This window comes from Oncorhynchus keta, chromosome 4 (genome assembly GCF_023373465.1).
Source record: "Oncorhynchus keta strain PuntledgeMale-10-30-2019 chromosome 4, Oket_V2, whole genome shotgun sequence".
NCBI lineage: Eukaryota > Metazoa > Chordata > Actinopteri > Salmoniformes > Salmonidae > Oncorhynchus > Oncorhynchus keta.
The window spans coordinates 22,489,677-22,512,886 of NC_068424.1; the positions used below are offsets into that span (position 1 = coordinate 22,489,677).

Below are 23,210 nucleotides of genomic sequence, written 5' to 3' on the forward strand. Positions count from 1 at the left end.
TATGCTGCCGCCCCTCCCATGTCATATCTGAGCTGTGACGAAAACATGTCCGTTTGAATGCAAATGTTGCTGTTTCATTTAGGAATAAAGAGCTTTTTTGGCGGGATTTCACTAGCTAACTGACTTGAAAGAGAGACTCGGCCAATTGGCTGTGATATCAATTGAATATGAGCCGCCCCGGGGCCCATATTAGTTTCAGACTCCATCAGTATCATTGGACCTAAAAGGCAACATTGATTTTTCTGTCTCAACTCTTCATTGATGGGAGAAAGTTTAGTGTCTGACTGTCTGTTCTCATCCCATCAGAAAGTGTATCCATTAGGTGTCTTAGTCTTAAGAGGCTTTCCATAATACTGTGAACCAGACAACTTACATATCCTTTAACGTTCATGTATTCAAATCCATAGTCAATAACTCTACAAAATTATTATATAAACAAACAATATTCTCTCCCAAGTGCTCAGCTGACTACCTAATGCTCAGCTTTGAATAATATTATGTGTTATGTTAATGTTGAATCTTCCCCCGTGATATTGAATTTCTATGCAATCCTCCTCAGCTCCCCAGAGTACACCCAAAAGGAGTTCACCCAAAAGGAGTTCACCCAATAGGAGTTCACCCAAAAGGAGTTCACCCCAAAAAACTGTATCACCGAGAATTAAACCACCTGCTAGTTTAAACGGCACTAAACCAACAGGTAGATATTACGCACTGTGTCTCTCTGTACGTGCTAACAGTAGATGTAGCCCCTGAGCTAACTATGCCTGCTAGTTAATGATCCCATCTCTGCTTCTTTCCTTTGACTTTTTCCAACGGTAGCCATTTAGTTTTGTATTTTGGGCCCTGGTTACAGACACCCCTCGGTGCTGATCAGGCTTGCGCTGCATGATCCCATGCTAATTGGGGGGGGCTCGCCGAGCATGTGAACGCACCATGGCCCTCCCTTCATAGCTGTTCACTTGTAGTTGTTTGTTTGAAAGAAAATGGAGAAAAAAATCCCAGCCTTGTTCTGTCAGCTTGGCCGCTAATGGCTTATGTGGCCTGGATCTATAAAGAGACTCAACAATCACTCGCTCATTCTCCCAGCTCGTTACATTGATTCAGAGTGCTTTTTGTGCTGTCAGTGACGTAGGGAGATGATATAAGTTAACATAGTTACAGTAGTCATTTTTTAAGATATGTGTTTTATCCCTGAATGATCAACAAAGCTAATAAGCTGTGTTCTAAGTTCACAACAGGGATGCAGTGCATGTTTTGTCTGAGCTGACTCATAGCAATGATGGAATATTAAATGTTTCTAATTTACCAGCACAGCCAATACCATATCATCTGCCAACTGCATATTTTTCCCCCTTTCTCGTTTAGGTTCTGACGCAGTAGTTTTTATGTTGGTATTTAAGTGCATGCAGTTTGAGCCTTTCATTATCAGTCAATGGGAGGAATTCAAAAGCTGCAGTCAATTAGAGAATGTTTGTAAGTACGGCACATAGAGGAGCTGAAAAATGACAGCTTATCAGCGATTGCTGTCTAATGTTAATTGAAAATTGATGATGAGGGTAGTCACCCTAGCATTTAAACCTCTGCATGGAAACTGATATAGCAATTTTATACATATAGCATATTTTATACATATATATATATACATACATATACATATATATATATATATACATATATATATATACATATACATATATATACATATATATATATATATACATATATATATATACATATACATATATATACATATATATACATATACATATACATATATATACATATATATATACATATATATACATATATATACATATATATATAGCCTTTTCTCATAAATCTGGAGCGTGGTATTTTGTTAGGTGCGTACTGTTGTGACTGAAACCCTTGATGATATCGATTTTAATATATAATACTGTTTATGAGATGCTTTTCATTTCAAACCACACAATGATTATGGAGTATTGGCTTTAATTACAGATCAAGGCTAATATCTGAATGAAAAGCTCTGACGTTGATAATAATAGTGTTATTATCAATGGGAATGGGATTTAATGCGTGTTTTTAGGTTTATCTTCCATGAGTCTATGGTTGTGATGACTATGCTGATACAACCTGCAGCTTATTACATTCACGCTCCAACCTGCTAACGTGCAATGTTGCCTCAGTTAGAGGAAAATGACAATTCCTTAATGCAAAATGCTGTGTGTGTGTGTGTGTATGTGTGTGTGGGTATGTGCGTGCCTGTGTGCGTGCGTGTGCATGCATGTGCGTCTATGTGCATGCTTCAGAGATGGGCTCGGATCTATACGGAAGGGCGAAGGGCATTGCCGTGAGTGACCTCATCACCACAGTGACACCGGAGAAAAAGGTGGAAGAGAGGAAGGCAGAGGAAGAGGTGGAAGTAGAGGTGCAGGTGGAGGTGGAGGAGGAAGACGAGACCACGAAAGCCACCGAGATGTCTCAGCCAAGTCCAACCTCTCCCATTCGACATGACACCAAGGTATAGTTCTCCACACCCAATCAATTATCTCTGTCCTCAGTCCACCCCTGAGCTCTCTCTATAATACATTAAAACAAATTTCTCTGAGTGCCCAGATTCCACTCTGAAAACGAAAGCTGTTTAATGCCGGAGCCCAGAGTGTAACCTAGCTATGCCAGCCAGAGCTATTCTGTCAGACAGACTAGAGCCAGGTGGCCATAATTTTTCCAAGGTAGTGAAGCATTACAAATCTCATTGTCTGGGAATGCCGTCCTGTGCTTTCACGCTCTGCCACGCTCTCTATCAGGTAGGCAGGGCCCTGATAACTTACTAATGGATAACTCAGAGTCCCCGAACCTGAACTGTCTCTACTCTGCCTGAAAGGCGACTTCAGATCAGTGCCAGAAGACTCGGAAAAAGGCAGGGACAGACTATTTCAAATGTAGAAATTGAAAGTGCTTGTTTAGACGTGATGTTCATTCATTGTGAAAGTTGATGACGAGGAGCTTAAACTTAATTAACTTTGGCAGATGTAATGTCTATAGTTACTCGTTACCTAGGAGAAGAGTTCTTAGTAGAGTCCTAATGCTTATTGTGAAAGGGCAAACTGCTAACTGTAATTTAATTTGTGATGAAAATTGATAAGGCAGGAGAACAACCTCTAGCTGGTGGAGTCATCTGTAATGTATTCTAATGGATTGATGTTGACATGGGTCTTCTAAATATGTTTTAATGCATTTCCTGTTGCTTTTTTTACCCCGAAAATGGTTTACAATCACTACTTTGTTGAACCACTTTGCTAATGGCTAATGTTTTGGTAAAAACGAGTTCTGGGAAATTGGTTCTCTTTCTCCTCACGCTTGTCCATTGGATGTTCTACTGTGTTACTACTAAACAGACGGAACTGACTGACACTTGTGTCGATGGTGAACTGACAGCTACTGAGGTTTGTACCATGGGAAGATACTTCACCTCAACTCTCATCTGTTCTTGTAGAAGTCTTACGTTCTTTAGTTCCATATTTCTATTTCAACAATATCGGACTGTCTGATTATCCATTCAACGCATTATTTGATAGTTTCTCTTATAAGCATAACCTGTTGTGTTGTATTGCGGTTTTGATATCAAATTCCCTCTCTGTGCTTCCCATGCTGCCAGTCGGACCAAGACGACGAGTCTGAGTTAAAGACACAGGTATATTAACTAGTGTATGGTGCCTTAACTCTCATTTCATCCACAGCTCGTCAAACGACCATTTCATCCGCAACCTGTGAACCTGGGATTCAAAATCACTGTAGGCTTCACAATCAAGATCTGCAATCTATGAGGAGATGTGGATTTTATATGCAACAACATCTAAATGACTGTTATTTTCCTTACAGAACAGTTTCATAAGGCGAATTAAAGGAGAGAATGTGTTTGTCAGACATAGTGTGCTGATGTTAGAGGTTGGTACAGTATGGAACGCCAGGCTAGTGCATGGAGATTGGTGACATTTTGGTCAAGGTCTAGGTTTGGCCAGTAACAGTGGATTTCCCATTTTGACCACAATAACATATTGTTTTGAACTGTCCAATGTTGATTCATTAGCTAACATACTTAGTAAGCATGGAGTGTTTTTGGGGTGATTTAGTTTTTGCTGTAATACATTAATGTGATATGCCAGATTGGGAGTTATTGCTTATAAATAGAGAATAAGATGAATTAAGGTTCAATTGATGTCTATGAATACTTCTTTACAAAGAGGTGAATCTTAACTTTCACTTCAGTTAAATTTGTACCTATTCATGCATTGATGTCTATGTGAGACTAAGTGAAAAATTGACCTTATGAATTATCCACATTTTGTGGTGAATCCTAGGTATACAAGAGAGGCAAATGCATTGCAGTGTCCTTTTGAATGCATGTTCTGCCTGTTTTGGATAGATTATGCCGTATATACAGCTCATTACACAGCACTGCACCTGTGAACATAATATAAACATACATCAAAGTAATGGACATTATGTTTGTCAATCTGTCACCAAGACGATACTTAGCCACGCTACTTCAATAGCAGCACACAAGCTGCACTCACAAAGATTCAGAATTGTAATTTCGTCTCATAGTACACCGTTGATTTCCTATTGCGTTTGCATTGCATAACTCATTCACTACCTCATTTTGTTTTTAAAGGATTGATTTGTAGCTTGCTGACTAGCGTCCAGTAGCATATTTTTTTCAATAGAATGTTATTTTCAGTATTGTTCAAAACATGGACATAAATGTTAAACAGCCTGAAAGAACAGGACACAATACTCTGACATTAAATTGATATCCATACACGTTTAAAATCTAGAATTAGCAGTAGCATCAGTCAAATGACTTCTCTTTCTGTTCCTCAGGACACAGTGGGCACGCCAGAGGAGCTGTTGAAACACGCAACCAACATCAGCGAGCTCAAGAGGTCGTTCCTGGAGACGGGCGCCGACACGGCCGGCCTCACCGAGTGGGAGAAGAGGTTGTCCTCGTCCCCCCTGCGCTCGCTGCGTCTCGACGAAGCCCCTATGATCGAACCACTGGAGCTCGATGAAGTACCGGTAAATTCACTGTCAAATCGGAAAGGGACTGAATAGAGAGGGGGGAGGCATCCATACATCGTTTAGAGACCCCTGTGATTTAATTACACATTTAGTAGAACCTCAGTGGGTGAAAACACGTAGAATAAAAATCCGGTAACATATAATCCATGGGTGGACATTATGCTGCTTTTTGTTCCATCCTGCTCTAACACACCTGGTTCTACTAATCAGCTGCTCATTAGCTCCTTGATAAGCTGAATCAAGTTTAAAACTGCTGGAAGTACACACACTACTATCCTGACTTAAAGAGAAATAGCATCCTTGCTTTTGATAGGACATGATTTGAAGGTTGAGATGTGCCTTCTGCATTGTGAGAAGGTTGACATGTGCCGGCTGCAGTGTGAGAAGGTTGACATGTGCCTGCTGCAATGTGAGAAGGTTGACATGTGCCTGCTGCAATGTGAGAAGGTTGACATGTGCCTGCTGCAGTGTGAGAAGGTTGACATGTGCCTTCTGCAATGTGAGAAGGTTGACATGTGCCTGCTGCAGTGTGAGAAGGTTGACATGTGCCTTCTGCAATGTGAGAAGGTTGACATGTGCCTGCTGCAATGTGAGAAGGTTGACATGTGCCTGCTGCATTGTGAGAAGGTTGACATGTGCCTGCTGCATTGTGAGAAGGTTGACATGTGTCTGCTGCAATGTGAGAAGGTTGACATGTGCCTGCTGCAGTGTGAGAAGGTTGACATGTGCCTGCTGCATTGTGAGAAGGTTGACATGTGCCTGCTGCAGTGTGAGAAGGTTGACATGTGCCTGCTGCAATGTGAGAAGGTTGACATGTGCCTGCTGCAGTGTGAGAAGGTTGAGATGTGCCTTGCTGCAATGTGAGAAGGTTGACATGTGTCTGCTGCAATGTGAGAAGGTTGACATGTGCCTGCTGCAGTGTGAGAAGGTTGACATGTGCCTGCTGCATTGTGAGAAGGTTGACATGTGCCTGCTGCAATGTGAGAAGGTTGACATGTGCCTGCTGCAATGTGAGAAGGTTGACAGGTGCCTGCTGCAGTGTGAGAAGGTTGACATGTGCCTGCTGCAGTGTGAGAAGGTTGACATGTGCCTGCTGCAGTGTGAGAAGGTTGACATGTGCCTGCTGCAATGTGAGAAGGTTGACATGTGCCTGCTGCAATGTGAGAAGGTTGACAGGTGCCTGCTGCAGTGTGAGAAGGTTGAGATGTGCCTTGCTGCAATGAATGAGATCCCTCCTCTCCATGTCAAATCTCAGGAGACTGGGGCCTCTACCGTGTCTCCTTGAAAAGCTACTCAATAATCTATACAGGTGGAGGAAGGTGCTTAACACCCCGCTACTGGAGATAGAGGGACAGATGTTAGGAAATAATCGCTGCCTCATTATGAAATGTGACACCTATACCCTTCCTTCTCCAGTGACGTGTTCAAGTAGCTACCAAGCATCAACGTGTTTTTCAAGTGAAGTTAAGCCACTGTGAAAGGAAGTGATTCAGAGGCAGCTCCTTGATGCAGACAAAAAGTGTAGGCTACAAAATCCAACCGCTGAAGCCAAAAGTAGATACAAGGAGCACCAGTTGAAAGTACCAGGGGACAATTTACAGTGTGACATCAATATAGGGCTGGATTGATTTTTAGCAGCCTGGCCTGTGAATGAGTAGTAAATCCTTGTGCTATAACCTTGCCAAATGGAGGTGGGAGGGAGAGACTCAAGGAAGCAAACATCCTCTTTGGCTAAGCATTTTAGCAGGACTAAGATCAACCACAGCCCTGCTATGGAAAAGCATGCATGGACTTCAAAAGGGAGGAAGAAACCCCCCATCCCTCTGCATGCTGTGTGTGTGTGTGTGTGTGTGTGTGTGTGTGTGTGTGTGTGTGTGTGTGTGTGTGTGTGTGTGTGTGTGTGTGTGTGTGTGTGTGTGTGTGTGTGTGTGTGTGTGTGTGTGTGTGTGTGTGTGTGTGTGTGTAAACATCAAGCAGTCTGGAGAACGGCAATGATGATGTAACCAAGGAAAGGGGATTTATTTATTTATTCATGTAGCAGCGACAATAGCATATTTCTGCCAGTATTTCTTTTTATGACTGTTTGTATGTGATTAAAGTAGGTGTGGAAAGGAGCCAGTTTACCCCTCAGCCAAGTCTTGCAACCTTGACCCATTCTTTATTTGTGAGATACTGGAAGAAGAGGGATTGTGTCTGCAGATAATGTTCTCATTAATCCACACCCTTATCTCTGTTATCAACCTCATAGTGTGAGTATGTTTGGAGAGATACTTAAGTCCCATCGTTACACACTGTTGTGCCGTGTTTTATGGAAATCTCATATCCCACACACTCTTATCAAACAGAATGAGTAATGATATCCGTAATAGGATACAGCCCACACTCGTACGCCTCAAAGCTACTTTCCATTCTACTTCATTCATGCCGGGCTGTTTGTTTGTCTTGTTTTTCTTTTCTATTCATGTAGAGCAAAGAGGATGAGAGAGAGGATGAGAGAGTCATGGATGCAGGCGGTAGCATTGAGGAGGAGATCAACCACAGCCCTGTGGATACTAAGACTACTGTGGTAGGTAGCCAGGATGTATGCTGGTCCAGCTATCTCTGTGTGATTGGAACACCTTCATCTCTGCTGCTTGGTTAGATTAGAGACAGCTAAGCCTATGAATTATTAACATGTCTTACTGTACATATTTAATCAAAGATCCATTTGGGAGTGTAGGACTAGCATCCTATGTTATTCATTGTCAGCAGTGGATGACAACATGACAAGAATTTGCTATACATAGAGACCGGTTTTAAATAGCCACTGAACATGCCGTTTGGCACGTGTGTTTTTCTGTTGCTCATTAGAAAACGAGATTTCAGTCTTGAAGGTGTGTTTCCTGACCGATTCAGCGTTTGGTTAATGATGTTTGTCCCCGATGAGACACTAGCCGCGGAAGTCTATTTCACTTGCTCAAAGGTTCACTCAAGAAATCTGTAATATATTTTTCAGTTTTTGCAGAGGATGCTTTAGTTTTAGTTTAACACATAACTAAGGTGTTTTGTGCAATATTTCTCAAGTAAAAGAATTGGCGACATGTTGTCTTATGTAAACAAAATCGAGCTGCTGGGCAGGTCTGTCTCATTGTCTATGCTATTGGATAGAGAGCAATCACCGCAGCTGTTCACCCCATGTTAGTTCCCCAATGGACATTGTCAAATCAACACTGTTTTTGACGAGACTGACTTTATGACCAAAATTATTCCTAATTACACTTTGTAGTCAATTTTGACACTGGAACTCTTTCTGACTCGATGCCACAAAGGCCGTTTTCAACGGGATTTGTTGCTTTTTAAAGGCCGTCACTCTTTAACAATATACTAACAACTAAGACCTGTGATCTATGTTGCTGTCTATGTTAATAGTGTCTATGATCTATGTTGCTTGCAAGTCTAAAGTTGCTGCTTTAAGAATTGCTCTTCTTGGGACTGCCACTGGAAGTCCTTCTCCCCCCATTGAACTGCAAGTTGCCATTTATTGTTATGAATATTTCCCAGGAGGCAGCAGTGCAGAGTGGTCATTATATGGCACAGCCACAAAGTCATAAAATATTGTTTAAACCTAACCACACTGCTAACCCTAATGCCTAACAGGCTGACTACACGTGAGCGTTGTGAAATAAATGTAGACAAATATGTTCAATTATTGCACCCACACAGCTTGCCAAGGGCTAAAATAGAAGTCAGTTCTATTTCTGACGCAGATCGTGCTGCAAGTCCTGCCTCTCCCATCTCCTCCTTGGTTTATAGAAACAGGTACCCACGTGCCATCTCCTCATTGGTTATACCCACGTGGGTGAGTGAAAGACGAAATAGGTCGGTGGCGGTAATGCACGTAATTTATGAAAGTTGCCAATCACAATATAAAGTCAAGAGAAGAAAAAGCCTGGAAGGAGGAGAGGTGACTAGAAACGATTCGGTTGATAGTTTTATGTGTGGATTATTTGGCGGAGTAGAAAACCTTGTGCATTTCAGGTAAAATAACAACTAAATGTTTATATCCCAGGACAAATTAGCTAGCAACAGCAAGCTAGCTAAATAGGACAAATTAGCTAGCAAGTGCAAGCTAGCTAGCTAAATTGCCATAAATGTTTAATGCTTTTCGACCTGTCTCCAAATTAATATTATCGGTGCAGAGTTTGTTTTGATATTTTAACCTGAGTGTCGTGATCGCATTTGGTGTGGGGGGACAAAATAAATGTATGCACGATGGTGCACGAGCGCAGCCGGTTTGGGTTCGGTGTAACCCTAACCTTAAATTATGCCTAACCCAAATTTTTGTTTTCATGATTTTTTACGTATAGACAATTTTGACTTTGCAGCTGATCCATCAAGCGGAATGGCCTCCAGGGCAAGATTCATTACAATTAACGTCAATCTGCCGTTGAACTGGCTAACCCCAGTCTTTGTATGTATCTTGTATGTAGGATTCTGACGGGTGGGTAATAGTAAGTAAAGTCCCTCCTAAGGTAACCGAAAAGAAAATCATTGTCAACTATAAAGTTATGACCGTCACTAACACTGTGGCCGAAGGAGCGCTCGCCGGCACCAGTGGTGGCATAGTCGGCAAGGAGTTGAAAGCGTATGAGAGCTTCCGCAGCGAACTCCCCTCCAAAACCGAGGAGATGAGAGAGAAGAACTATACCCTGGGCAAGTCCTATGACACAATGTCAGGCAAGATTGTCACAATGACAAAGCGGGCCAAAGATGGTGGGGAGGCGGTGGCGGCTGCTCCGGCAGCGTTTCCCAGGGAGCTGAAGAGGGCAGCAGACCAATCCACCACCACAGTGAAGATCATCCCGGTGTCGACTGAGTATGAGATGCCGGTGTCTGTCCACATGGGTCTCCCACCCCAGGAAGGAGTCGGACCCCCCATGATTACCATCAAGGAGGCCAGGACGCCCTCTCCATCCGAGCCCAGCAACGGTGCCCTGGGCCTGGGCACCGTGCGGACCATGGTGTCCATCCGCTCCAGCCAGGACATCAGTGATGCAGCGAGAGCGGACAGCAGGAAGCAGCTGAGGGAGACTTTTCTCCTGGGAGACAGGAGCACCACCCCTGTTGCACCTCACACACCTCTCTCGCCACGCTCCCCCATGGCCAAGTCACCTATGGCGAAGTCTCCCATGACAAAGCCCAAGCCTCCAATGGAGGATCTGCGTCTGAGCCCCGGCCCTGTGTCCTATCTATCCAGAACCCCATCGCCCTCCAAAGTGGTAGGATGATATGACGCCCCTCCCCCCAAAATGCCTGAAGCCCCCCCCTCTCCCTCCCTACTGTAGCCCCCCAAAATGTTTTCAAGCTAATCCCGCCCCTGTCTGCCTGGTCTTCGTATCTACTGCAACAAGCCTGGACCCGGCGCGGTTTTGCACTCGACTGAATGTTTATAGGAATCGCTTGGGTATCTCTTTCTTTCTATCCTTTGCTCTTTTTAGTTGGACACAAATCCCTTAACCACGGTATTTGGTGTAATTTGTTTACTGCTTTCCTAAGCCAAACTTGCTGCCTCATGGGCACTGGCATTTGTTTACCCCTTTCATTTCAATGTAAATTAAATTGTGTTTCGTTTTATGCTTATTCCCCATGCTGCTAGCCACACCAAATTAATGCTTTACACTTTGGCTTATGGTACGGTACGGTATACTATGGTTTATATGCCACTGACTGCTTCAGCCCTACCACATTTACTTTTGATTTTCCTTGGTATGCCCTCTATGAACTCTTGGCTGCTTGATCTGAGATTATGATATGGGCCCTATTCATAAGAAGAGACATCCCGACTCACAAGACATACTTGTCTGTCTCATCTATTGCCTTTGATTGACATTCTCAATAGATGAAAGCCAAGTACTGAGCTGCCATAAGGTCTCCCTAGTAAAGTTGAATTGCTGACGATGCTCTTTTCTAGAAGTTCTATAAATGTATAAAAGCTCTAGTAAAGTGATTGATATGTCACAGGGTGGTGTTTCTATCAATTCCTCAGATTTGCGTATTATAGCATACAAACATGGACTTAAAAAAAACACTCTAGATTCTTAAGAGTTCTTAAAGTATTCTATCTTCTCAAACCCAATCTTCTAAAATGACCCTTCTTAGCGATCAATCTTTACCTCAATGCTCTTATGAATAATCCCCACAAACCCCCATCCCCTGAGCTTGTGTCTGGGCATTGTGTCAAAGGCCTGTCTGTCTGTGTCTCTCCTCCTTTGTATGTACAGTATCTAACTATGTGTGTGCGTGTGTCTCTCTTCTACTCCTGTGTGTGTGTGTACTCTCCCCATCTCTCTGTCTGCTCAGCCTAAGCCGACCTTTGAGGAGATGTCCCCGGAGCTCACCGCTCTCTTACATTCGGCCCGATATCAGACCAGCACGGGGGGTTGGACTGCCTCGCCTGCCCATAGTCAGGCCCTGCTCAAGGTGGCCTCTTATGCCCTATGGACAATATACAACTTAACAAATGGGATGACAGCAGTTATAATTTATTTGTTTTCAACTTCACATATACAGGTTATTCACATTGAGATAACATCTCTTTTGTAAGAGAACTGTTCAGTATCTATACTGTTTGTCCTTGTTGGTGAGGAAATGTTGTCGCTCTAGCCACTGCTGTCTGTCAGGCATTTGTCATCGCCACTTGCCTGTTCCCTGTCAGTCCGTCCGTCCTTCCTCCCGATCATTAAAACAGAGGACAGGTTGATTGGTTAAGGACAGCTTTATGAGGACACATGGTTTGTCTAGACAGATGTACCACATGGTCCTATGACTGTATTGAGGAGGAATGTGAGAGCTTTATTTGATTTTTCCACCCTACTCACCTTTTAGAACATTTCGATACCTCAAAGTGGAAAACAAAGCAATCATGCAATGAAACCAATGTTAAATGACAACATGCATTCAGAAGATCACGTCGGTACTAACATAAAGTAACCCTTTCCTGCTGTATGGAAACACAATCATGCTATTTGTCTTTGTTTTAGCATTTGATTCCATACTAGGCATACAGTAATTGAAGTGGCCACACAGGTTCAAGGAGACTGACTGACGTCTTGTTTGTTTCCTTTGCTAGACAACAGAGAAGGTGGAGCGGATCGTGCTGCAGACAGAGGTGGTATCATCACAGCAAACAGAAGAGGTTGAGGATCAGCCGAAAGAACAGCCGGCAGAGGACCAGGAGCAGCCGGTGGAGAAACAGCCTGACGACCGGCCTGACGGCATGGAGAAACAAGCTGGTCAGCAGCCTGAGCAGGTAGAGACAGATTCATTGGGAGGGATAAAGGATGATGGGCCTCAGTCCGTGCTTGGGTTTACAGGGACACTCATGCATGATGACTCGGACACACCCAGCGAGGCGAGTGACACTAGCGGCGCCGCTAGCATAGCCTCCGCGGGGCGTGCCCTGACTGCCGCGGCCCAGGCCGCTGTGGACGAGGCTGTAGAGGCAGCGGTGAATCAGACAGAGACTGAGGAGGAAACTCCAAACGCAGGCTCAGGTGGAGGCCTGGGGCTGGACAGTCCATCAGATGGAGAGGTATCCACAGGGTCAGTCTCAGAGGAGGAGGAGGAGCAGGAGAAAGAGAACAGCCTGGACTGGAGAGGGCACTTTGTGTCCCCCTCTCCTACAGGAGCATCCTGGCAGAGTCTCAGTGGGGAGGTAGCTGCTGCTAGAGCTCACTCAGAGGTAACACCCCAAAGAGCCCCAACCTTTTCCCTAGTTGTCCCATAAGTACCTCCTCAAATCTCCTTCCCACTCGCCTACATTAGCACTGGAAAAGCTAGCTGAAACTACCCTGGTCTCACATTCCTTTTTGTCCATGCTACTTAGAAAAAGCTCAATCTAGCCGAGTCTTACACTCACAATCGCCTGTAATATCAATCGAGCCTCCCAAAATGATCCCAATATTGGCCTCCCATTTGCCTGTAATAAGCAGTATTACCACTGGATAAGCCATCCAACTCTCCCAGTCCTGCCCCTCCTCTTCACCAATAACAGCAGTCAGCCATTACAGCATGTGGAGCTGTGTGTGTAGTGATGTGCAGGTGGGGATGACAACGACCTTGTTTCCTGTCCCTGTTTCTGCACACTGGGGTTTCTATTGGAAATCAATATCCTGGCCAGGCAGGTTGTAAATACTGCAAGCTGCAGATACACGCTACTGTATATGTATTACCCAGGAGCAGTATTGAAAACTCGTCGTGGAAGATTGCATAGAGGGAGGTGTGTGTGTGCCTGTTCGTGTTTGTTCTTGGAGCGACAATATAAACGTTCAATTCGAATATTTCGACCTGCACATGTACACACAGTTTCACAGCGGAAATGGTGCATATCCCTTCCTGGTAGTACTGCCTCATTTCCCCAATGTTCCCAAAGATTACCTTTGTGGTAATCATGAGTGGCAATGATTTAAATGTTTTATGGACACGCGTCTATGAGAAGCACAGTTTAAATAGATAGCAGTCTGTTGCTATCAATTAAGTTCGAAGTCCACAGCCAATTTCAATGATATGGACCGTTTCAGTGAAAGCAACAGGAATTGTTTACAAATATGTACAATCCTGCCAGGTAGACCAATTTGGCCTTCCAAATTGAATGAATAGGCTTCCACACATCCAGACAAATAAGACTTACTCAGTGGTGAACACTGTTGAGTTCTGTCATACATGACTCAGACTGGCTGAAGTGAAAATCTCTTTGCGTTTGTTCTTTGGTCAGGGTCCAAAGGGACCTGGGTGATACACAACTCTTTCATCAGGAAAACAAATGTTGTTATTGTAAACATTTGACATTTTCTTACATTCTTTGTAACACAAAATTCTCCCTTATTCTGTGCTTTGGGATTTGATCATTTATGTTGATTCATTTATAGAAGTTTCGTTTTTTTATTTATTTTTTTAAATCAGAGAGAAAATGCATCTCATGAATGATCAACAATTATTCAGACTTTCCTAAAAGGAAAAATCCACCAAAAACCACTCATTACTATAATTTACAGTGTTAAATAACACTAATATGTGAGAACTATTTTATTGTTATAAAAAGGTTGGTAGCAACGTGAAAATCGTTATGGAAATCTATTGCAGCTTAAGTCGACTACAAAACCTACAATGCAATGCTCTCTCTTAGGGCTGGCTGTCTAGCTAGCTAGCCAACGTAGCTACACACAATAATATCAAAGTCAATATCGGCATGTGAAGTAGCTAGTTAGCTGTAAAAAAAAAAAAAAAAAAAAAAAAATTTTTAAAAATTAAAAAATAAAAATAAAAATCGCTGAAACAAACTGCCCTATTCATTTAGGAGTTTACAACCTCACCATGTTCAACCTGCAGATCGATGTGCCTCAGAGTGGAGTCTGACATTCGCAATGGCCATGCAACGACACCATGCAAAGCACCCTGGACTGAAGAGACAGACAAATAGGAGAAATGTGCTAGACCCTCCGTTAAATTACACATTTCTTGAGGTAGGAATATCAAAAATATGATCAATGGCTAATTCGAAAGAAGACAACCTCCTGTGTTTGACATCAGCCAGTATTGAAATCTGACATGTATGACAGACGTTTTCACAATCTAAAAGTTGTATTCCCATTAACTTCCAGGTTAGTGAGAGTGACTTCATCGCAGTGCTATGTCATACCGGCAGAATTTCTGCCTGCCTAAAACGGCAATAGCAAAAATACACATGAAACGTCCCAGGGAAGTGATAGAACATTGCTCAGAGATGCACAAAAACAATATATTCAAAATGGGTGAATCTTTTCTTTAAGCTTTTTTCCCCATTTTCTTCTCCTGCATTTTCTATAACCTTCCAATAAACAAATTGCTTTTGTATGTCCTGTAGACAGGCGGTGAAATTGTAATTGTGTGTGTGTGTGTGTGTGTGTGTGTGTGTGTGTGTGTGTGTGTGTGTGTGTGGTCATGAACATGTTTGTGCGTAGATGTACGCTAGCGTGTGACCATAAGGTATAAAGATCTAACTTTCTGCACCAGTCTCATTTTGTCTCTCTCCATTTCACCCTTCTTCCACTCATTCAGACATCTGCGCTGGAGTCTCCAGAGGTCCTGACCTTCAACAGGGCAGACGTGATGGAGGAGACAGAGATGCTGGTGCCCCAGGACGTACCTGTAATACACACGGAAATGAAAACCATCACATACCGGTCACGAGAGGTAAAGGTCCTCACAAAACGTCAGGGTTGTTCAGGCTCATGCTCTGTACTGGTTCTTCTCATTTACTCCAATGTTTTCAACCTCATTCATTAGGGCACACAATATAAAAGCTGTAAAAGTTTTGCAACAGAAAACAAAAAAGAGCCCAGGGAATTCCTCTGTTTCAGTCCGTTTTCTTCCGTTTGGTGCCAGATGAACACGACACTGTTCTTCAAATCAAATGCTATTGGTCACAAAACACATGGTTAGCAGATGTTAATGAGAGTGTAGCAAAATGCTTGTGCAGTAATATCTAACAAGTAATCTAACAATTCCCAAACGACTACCTAATACATACAAATCTAAAGGGTTGAATGAGAATATGTACATATAAGTATATGGGCAATGGCCGAGCGGCATTGGCATGGTGCAGTAGATGGTATAAAATACAGTATATACATGTGATGAGTAATGTAAAATATGTAAACATTATTAAAGTGGCATTGTTTAAAGTGACTAGTGATCCATTTAATAAAGTAGCCAGTGATTGGGTCTCAGTGTAGGCAGCAGCCACTCTGAGTTAGTGATTGCTGTTTAGCAGTCGAATGGCCTTGAGATTGAAAAACAGCCTCTCTCGTAGTAAGAGGAAGGGAAGCGCTACTAAAGGTACACAATAGTACATTTTGGTAGACAGAAGGTGCTCTTTGATAAAAGGGGTGAATTGGTCATCAAAAAGAAAGGAGGACCAAGGCACTTTTCATATAAAAGTGTACCGCATGTTAAATAGAAACAAAGTTGTTTTTTTTTTAAATGAAAAACTGTTTCTATTGAACATGCCATATAATTAATTAAAATGCCTTTATTTGTATGAAGAGTGCCTTGGTCTTCCTTTCTTTTTGATGACCTGTTTTTCAGTCTCAGTCCCAGCCTTGAAGCACTCAATGGAGAGGATGTATTGTGTCTGTGTTTTGTGTCAGGGTGACGCTGACACTGATCCAGAGGCGGGGGTGTTGATGAGCGCCCAGACCATCACCTCAGAGACCACCAGCACCACAACAACCACACATATCACCAAAGTAGGTACAACCTGACCCGGCCTAAGTGGGGTGCCACTCTCATTCACCATCAGCATGAATGAATAGGGGCATGAGTGAAGAGAGCAGGGATCATCAACTAAACGCAACATGCAATAATTGCAAAGATTTTACTGAGTTACAGTTCATATAAAGAAATCAGTCAATTGAACTACATTCATTAGGCCCTAATCTATGGATTTCACATGACTGGGAATACAGATATGCATATGTTGGTCACAGATGCATAAAAAAAAGGTAGGGGCGTGGATCAGAAAACCAACCAGTATCTGGTGTGACCACCATTGCATGATGCAGCATGACATCTCCTTCGCTTAGAGTTGATCAGACTGTTGATTGTGGCCTGTGGAACGTTGTCCCACTCCTCTTCAATGGCTGTGCGAAGTTTCTGGATGTTGTCGGGAACTCTTAACACGCTGTCGTACACGTCCATCCAGAGCATTCCACACATGCTCAATGGGTGACATGTCTGATGAGTATGCAGGCCATGGAAGAACTGGGATATTTTCAGCTTCCAGGAATTGTGTACAGATCCTTGCGACATGGGACAGTGCATTATCATGATGAAACATAAGGTGATGGTGGCGGATGAATGGCACAACAATGGGCCTCAGGATCTTGTGACGGTATCTCTGTGCATTCAAATTGCCATCGATAAAAATAATGTATTTTTGTCCATAGTTTACGCCTGCACATACCATAACCCCACCACCACGGGGCACTCCGCAAACCGCTTGCCCACACAACGCCATACACGCTGTCTGCCATCTGACCGTTACAGTTGAAACCGGGATTCATCTGTGAAAAGCACACTTCTCCAGCATGCCAGTGGCCATCGAAGGTGAGCATTTGCCCACTGGAGTCAGTTATGACATAAAACAGTCAGGTCAAGACCCTGGTGAGGATGACGAGCATGCAGATGAGCTTCCGTGAATAGGATTCTGAAAGTTTGTGCAGAAATTCTTTGGTTGTGCAAACCCTCAGTTTCATCAGCTATCCAGGTGGCTGGTCTCAGACAACCCCACAGATGAAGAAGCTGGATATGGAGGTCCTGGGCTGACGTGGCTACACCTGGTCTGTGGTTGTGAGGGCGGTTGGACGTACTGCCAAATTCTCTAAAACAACACTGGAGGTGGCTTATTGTAAAGAAATGAACATTCAGTTCTCTGGCAACAGCTCTGGTGGACATTCCTGCAGTCAGCATTCCAATTGAATCTGTGGCATTGTGTTGTGAGACAAAACTGCACATTTTAGAGTGGCCATTTATTGGCCCCAGCACAAGGTGCACCTGTGTATTGATCATACGGTTTAATCAGCTTTTTGATATGCCACACCTGTCAGGTGGATGGATTATCTTGTGAAAGGAGAAATGGTCACTAACAGGGATGTAAACAAATTTGTGCACAAAATCTGAGAGAAATAAGGTTTTTGTGCATGTGGAACATTTCTGGGATCTTTATTTCAGCTCATGAAACATAGGAACAACACTTTACATGATGCAATTATATTTGTGTTCAGTATTAAAAAAAAAAATCTTGAGTGGATGGTCAGGAGGCCAGAACATAATTACAAATATTTGTAGATTGCAAATTGACCACAAGAAGCCCAAACAGATTAGTTTCAAACCTTGCCTACATTTATATACAAATCACATGTATATCTCCATTATGCATGGGAATACTTTGGAACAGATTTTCAAAATTAAAATCACTTGAAGCTGATTTGCTGGCGTTTTTACCATTTTTTTTAATGTCCAACAAAACAAAAAACTAAATAATTGCTCAGTAAACCTGGGAACCAGTTGGGGAAGCCTGGAATAGAGGATATGAATATTACTAGTCTGTTAGTGGTGTAGCTATAGAATTTAACCAAGGTGGTTCTTATGGCTCATTTGGTTTGAGCTTGGCGTTTGCTTCCCGCTTCCCACATGCTGTTTACCAATTATATTTACATTTACATTTAAGTCATTTAGCAGACGCTCTTATCCAGAGCGACTTACAAATTGGTGCATACACCTTATGACAACCAGTGGAACAGCCACTTGCATCTAAATCTAAATATAGTTTGACTTAGCGGTTCCTTGAATGAAATGTCCCCTTAAATTACATTTGATTTTTTTTACCAGACTGTGAAAGGAGGAATCTCGGAAACGAGGATCGAGAAGAGAATCGTCATCTCGGGGGATGCAGACATAGACCATGACGAGGTAGGAAGACACTCTTACACTGTGTCCTTTAGCATGCAAGTAGCCTTACAGCTATTAAATAGGCAGAGCTATTTTAACAACACAGGTGGTACCTGGATACACTGCTGATAATATTGGGTTCCTTACTCAGCGGGCAATAACATCATTATAGTGTCTTTTATGACATCATGGTCAGGCTGTATACTAGTTGTCTTTTTAGCAACCAGAAAAATAAGTCTTCATCTGGTTGTAATCTGACTAGATAACAAATTGACATCTTTTCTTTCACGTGTTAATGTTGTCATGAACAATAAGTCTTTACCTGGTTGCTACAGAAACCAGTTGGTTGCAATCTGGTTATATCGCCGCTTCTCAACCTGAATAACAGTTTACCACCAGAAAATTACATCAATTTGAAATAATTTTCCATATTATGCCTGCTGGATACTGTGTTGAGAGATGCTTTGCCTTTAAGTGACTTAAAGCTCTGTTGTTCAACAGCTGAGGTCTGTGGGGGTGTACACACAGTGACAAACGTGTATAAACAGAGTGACGAACGTGTACAAACAGTGACTGAGGTGTACACAAACACATACTGTGACTAGTCCAACCCTTACACTTGTGATTCTGATCATACCCATTCCACCTTCCTCTCTGTTTCCCTCCATGGGGTGTTTGGCGTACTCTTTTTAGGCCCTGGCTCAGGCCATAAAAGAGGCCAAAGAGCAGCACCCTGACATGTCAGTGACCAAAGTAGTGGTCCACAAAGAGACTGAGATCACGCCCGAGGAGGGCGAAGAGTGACCGCAGGTAAGGGGACAACGTCGGTCGGTCAGTGACGGCTGTGGCTGGCTGACAGGACACTGACCTCCCTCCATTCCTTCCTCATCCCTCCTCTGGCTCCTTGGTTGTCTACAGTCACCGCCTTCTCGATAGGGCTGCTTGACTCTCAGCTAGCTCAACAAACCTGAGGCTGCTTGACACACAGCTAGCTCGACTAACCTGAGGCGGCATGACACACAGCTAACTCGACTAACCTGAGGCTGCTTAACACTCAGCTAGCTCTACTAACCTGAGGCGGCTTGACACACAGCTAACTCGACTAACCTGAGGCTGCTTAACACTCAGCTAGCTCGACTAACCTGAGGCGGCTTGACACGCAGCTAGCTCAATGAACCTGAGGCTGCTTGACAATCAGCTAGCGCTACTAACCTGAGGCTGCTTGACAATCAGCTAGCGCTACTAACCTGAGGCTGCTTGACACTCAGCTAGCTCTACTAACCTGAGGCTGCTTGACACTCAGCTAGCTCTACTAACCTGAGGCTGCTTGACACTCAGCTAGCTCTACTAACCTGAGGCTGCTTGACACTCAGCTAGCTCTACTAACCTGAGGCTGCTTGACACTCAGCTAGCTCTACTAACCTGAGGTTGCTTGACACTCAGCTAGCTCTACTAACCTGAGGCTGCTTGACACTCAGCTAGCTCTACTAACCTGAGGCTGCTTGACAATCAGCTAGCGCTACTAACCTGAGGCTGCTTGACACTCAGCTAGCTCTACTAACCTGAGGCTGCTTGACACTCAGCTAGCTCTACTAACCTGAGGCTGCTTGACACTCAGCTAGCGCTACTAACCTGAGGCTGCTTTTAGCTTTTATGCTTTCAGCTTTTACTCCACATTCATCTGTGCCCCGCTCAGTATCGTGATTCCTTCTGTGTGGATAGAGTCTCTAAATCCAGTATAGTCTTCCATGGCTGGCTTCTGTCGCTGAAATGCTTGCTCTAGAAATGTTTTTAGTGCTAATGTTTGCTTTTTCCTTTCAGCTTCTAATACCGTTATTGACCATAAGCAATTAAAACATTGTGCATTTGCTCATTGGTGTGTGCATTTTCTTTTTACTCTCTTTTGTCAAAATTTAGAGGTGGGTTTTGATTGCTGTCTGCTGGACGTCTCTGGTACTGTTTAGAGTGTACTGGAAATACCGACAATACGGTTTTCAAATTGCCAGTTTGTCTCATTCCTATTAAATAAAGGGTTATTTCGAGAGTATTGAGCAACATTACCTGATTTGGTCATTCTTTTCTGGTTATTGTTATGGCATGATGCTGAGGAAAGAGACACCATTTTACATTTCTTATTATCAAGGTTTCTGTACACTGTAGCAGAGGCATGTTACTGGACGGAGCTTGTGTTTGCTTTGCAAGGGCTGTATAGTCTTGTGCATTAACCCTTTTCACTTATTTTTGTCATGTCTTAGAATGCAGCCTGTATGATACTGTGTTTGTACGTGTCTCATAAGTGTTAGTTTAGATGGAAAAGGTTTTTTTTTCTGCCCGATAACAGACAAAGCATTGACTGTCTTTCACAGGACCCCTCTCATGCTCTGCTTTTAATCTCCACTTACAGCTTCTTCCACTTACAGGAAAATCACATGATTTTACATGCGAAATCATGTGAATACATGCGTTTTTGGAAACACTGCACATGCGATCACATTTTCAAATGTGTAGTTAAATGTTGCTTTACATGTTGTCACGTTATCACATTAACATCACATGTGATAACATAAAAACACGTGTTTTTGAAACACATCACGTGTGTTCACGTAAAATTCATGTGTTTTTTCTATAAGGGTTTTCAGCCATAGTAGCTGCAGAAACAGAAAATATTTATTTCATGTCCATCCTTCTGAAAAAGATGTAAGAGAATGTGAATGCTCAGCATTCTGTTTCATCTAAGCATGTGCTCTATAAGGATAACCTTTCTGTTTTTCAGGATTGAAGGATCACTGGGTTCACCGACGTTTCAGGGGCATTCTGTTAACGTTACTTCACGCTCTTCAGAGTATGAGATGCAAGCCGGATAGTGACGTTGCCAACAGACAACACACCACTGTAGAGGACACTACTATACTACTTCGTCTGACTACATTTAAGTCATTTAGACTACTACTGGACTAACCTAACCCACACTCACCAACACTACTGGCAAACACAGACCAAAGCTGGCCAGACCTTCATTGGAACATGTATACTGCATGAAAAGGGATCATTTCTGCATTTTGTAAAGGAGAAAACAAATACATTGGAGGAAATATCAAATTATATACATGTTTTACTTGACCTGTGCACTCAGGCTCGAAGGGAGAAGAATGTATGTCATGAGAGTTTTGAGTTATGATAATATACTCGGTTTTATTTATTATCGAACTACAATAATAGTAGCTAGGCTGAACGTGTATGATGGCACAATATTTATCCATGCAATAGATGTGACATTCATCTTGCCATACGTCCCCTTATTTATCCCAATGCTTATTTTATTCCATTTTACATACAGTATTGCCTGGAAAAAGGCAAACATAATATGTATGGTATGTACATTTGCTTAGTAGACCATATACCTTCAAAGATGATTTTGTTGTTTTTACTTTAATTGTAAATAAGTTCATTTGGTTTTCCTTCAATTAAAAAGTAAAGATGAGTATAATGAGGCAAGATCTCGTAGAATTGTGTTAGAAGGGAATGTTAAACAGACTCCATTACTGTGACTTCCGAGTTGATAAAAAAAACCTTATAATATATGTATTCACATGGTGGTCGGTGGATTGAACATTCTTGTTGGGTTGTATCTGAAATGACACCCTATTACCTATATAGTGGGCTTTGGTCAAAAGCAGTACACTATGTAGAGAATAGAGTGCCATTTTAGACAGTCTTGCTCATTCTTAAATCATACCCAGAATGCACCTCTTATCCCTGCGTGGCACATCCTAGCCTTAAAACTGTGAAGAACGGACAGACAACCTCCACTACAACCCTGCAATGTGTGTTTTATTTCTCCAAGGTCGATGTGTCAGCGGCCATCCAACACAGGGGCATCATGCTCATTGAAGCTGAGGTGACATGCTCCCCTCAATGTAAACAACTGGGATGAGAATGAATCATTAGTAGTGTCTTTTATAAAAAAAATAAGACATATGTTTGGTCATCGGTTCTCCCTCAGATATTAGGAGCATGATGCCTCTCATCCCACTCCCCTCGACTCAATAGTTGCAAAATCATCCATGTTGAATGTGTTTCCCACAAGATAAATAAAATGCTAAATTCATTGGGTTGGATTTTTGTCAATCACTGAAATGCTATCTCTGTTATGCTTTCATAAACTCATGGCAGGAACTCTACAGTGAAGCCATTTACAGTAAGGTAATGACTTTTACAAGTTTAAGTGACACTAGACCATAAATTCCACTTTCACTCCTCTCTTTTCTTCTAAAGATTAGCTAATTATTGATGAAAGGAACCCTGCCGAAAGGAAAGGTGTGACAAAATGGGTGGTCAAGTGTTACATGTGGTGTAAATCACTTTGGTTCTGTGTGACAGACAAATAATAATTACCAAGCCAAATGACCATTAGCAAGACAGTTACTTTGAATGACTCATATGAGAAGCAGTATTTGGTAATGTGATAATTCAGTTCCACAACAGCATTGTCTAAAGAGGAACCTAACCAGTCAGAAACCAGGGCCTTTATTCAGGCTTCCAGTCAGACTACTTTGTGATTGCCCTGCTCAAAGGATGCTGGACGGCTACAGCTGTTTGTCACAAATCCAATTAGGCTTCTGAACAGTATGTGTTAGGTACAGTAGATAGATATATGTTCTATCTTTTTATATTAGTGC

The 23,210-nt window shown here is 42.6% G+C and overlaps 1 protein-coding gene and 1 long non-coding RNA gene across 18 annotated transcripts in view; one reads left to right on the top strand and one right to left on the bottom strand.

The window, feature by feature from the left end:
• The window catches only part of epb41l3a (erythrocyte membrane protein band 4.1-like 3a), an 83,160-nt gene extending 60,521 nt beyond the window's left edge, over nt 1-22,639 (top strand). For 7 of the 17 annotated variants that reach the window (XM_035756227.1, XM_035756236.2, XM_035756246.2 and 4 more), the window contains exons 12-25: nt 560-697; nt 2,292-2,503; nt 3,381-3,428; nt 3,641-3,676; nt 4,867-5,061; nt 7,532-7,630; nt 9,534-10,322; nt 11,404-11,523; nt 12,173-12,352; nt 15,139-15,273; nt 16,230-16,328; nt 18,472-18,552; nt 19,225-19,341; nt 21,305-22,639. In XM_035756227.1, the coding sequence (XP_035612120.1) occupies nt 560-697; nt 2,292-2,503; nt 3,381-3,428; nt 3,641-3,676; nt 4,867-5,061; nt 7,532-7,630; nt 9,534-10,322; nt 11,404-11,523; nt 12,173-12,352; nt 15,139-15,273; nt 16,230-16,328; nt 18,472-18,552; nt 19,225-19,335 (2,243 nt within the window). In that variant the 3' untranslated portion in view covers nt 19,336-19,341; nt 21,305-22,639. Of the gene's footprint in view, nt 1-559; nt 698-2,291; nt 2,504-3,380; nt 3,429-3,640; nt 3,677-3,864; nt 3,931-4,866; nt 5,062-7,531; nt 7,631-9,533; nt 10,323-11,403; nt 11,524-12,172; nt 12,353-15,138; nt 15,274-16,229; nt 16,329-18,471; nt 18,553-19,224; nt 19,342-21,304 lie in introns of all 17 variants that reach the window. The other 10 variants (XM_035756177.2, XM_035756277.2, XM_035756209.2 and 7 more) reach the window with 8 other exon arrangements.
• Nucleotides 19,635-20,205, bottom strand: LOC127920259 (uncharacterized). The gene is made up of 3 exons (XR_008105522.1): nt 20,059-20,205; nt 19,814-19,953; nt 19,635-19,743 (listed from the first exon to the last, which is right to left on the bottom strand). It is a non-coding gene; the product is annotated as an uncharacterized LOC127920259 (long non-coding RNA).
• Nucleotides 22,640-23,210: the final 571 nt, after the last annotated feature.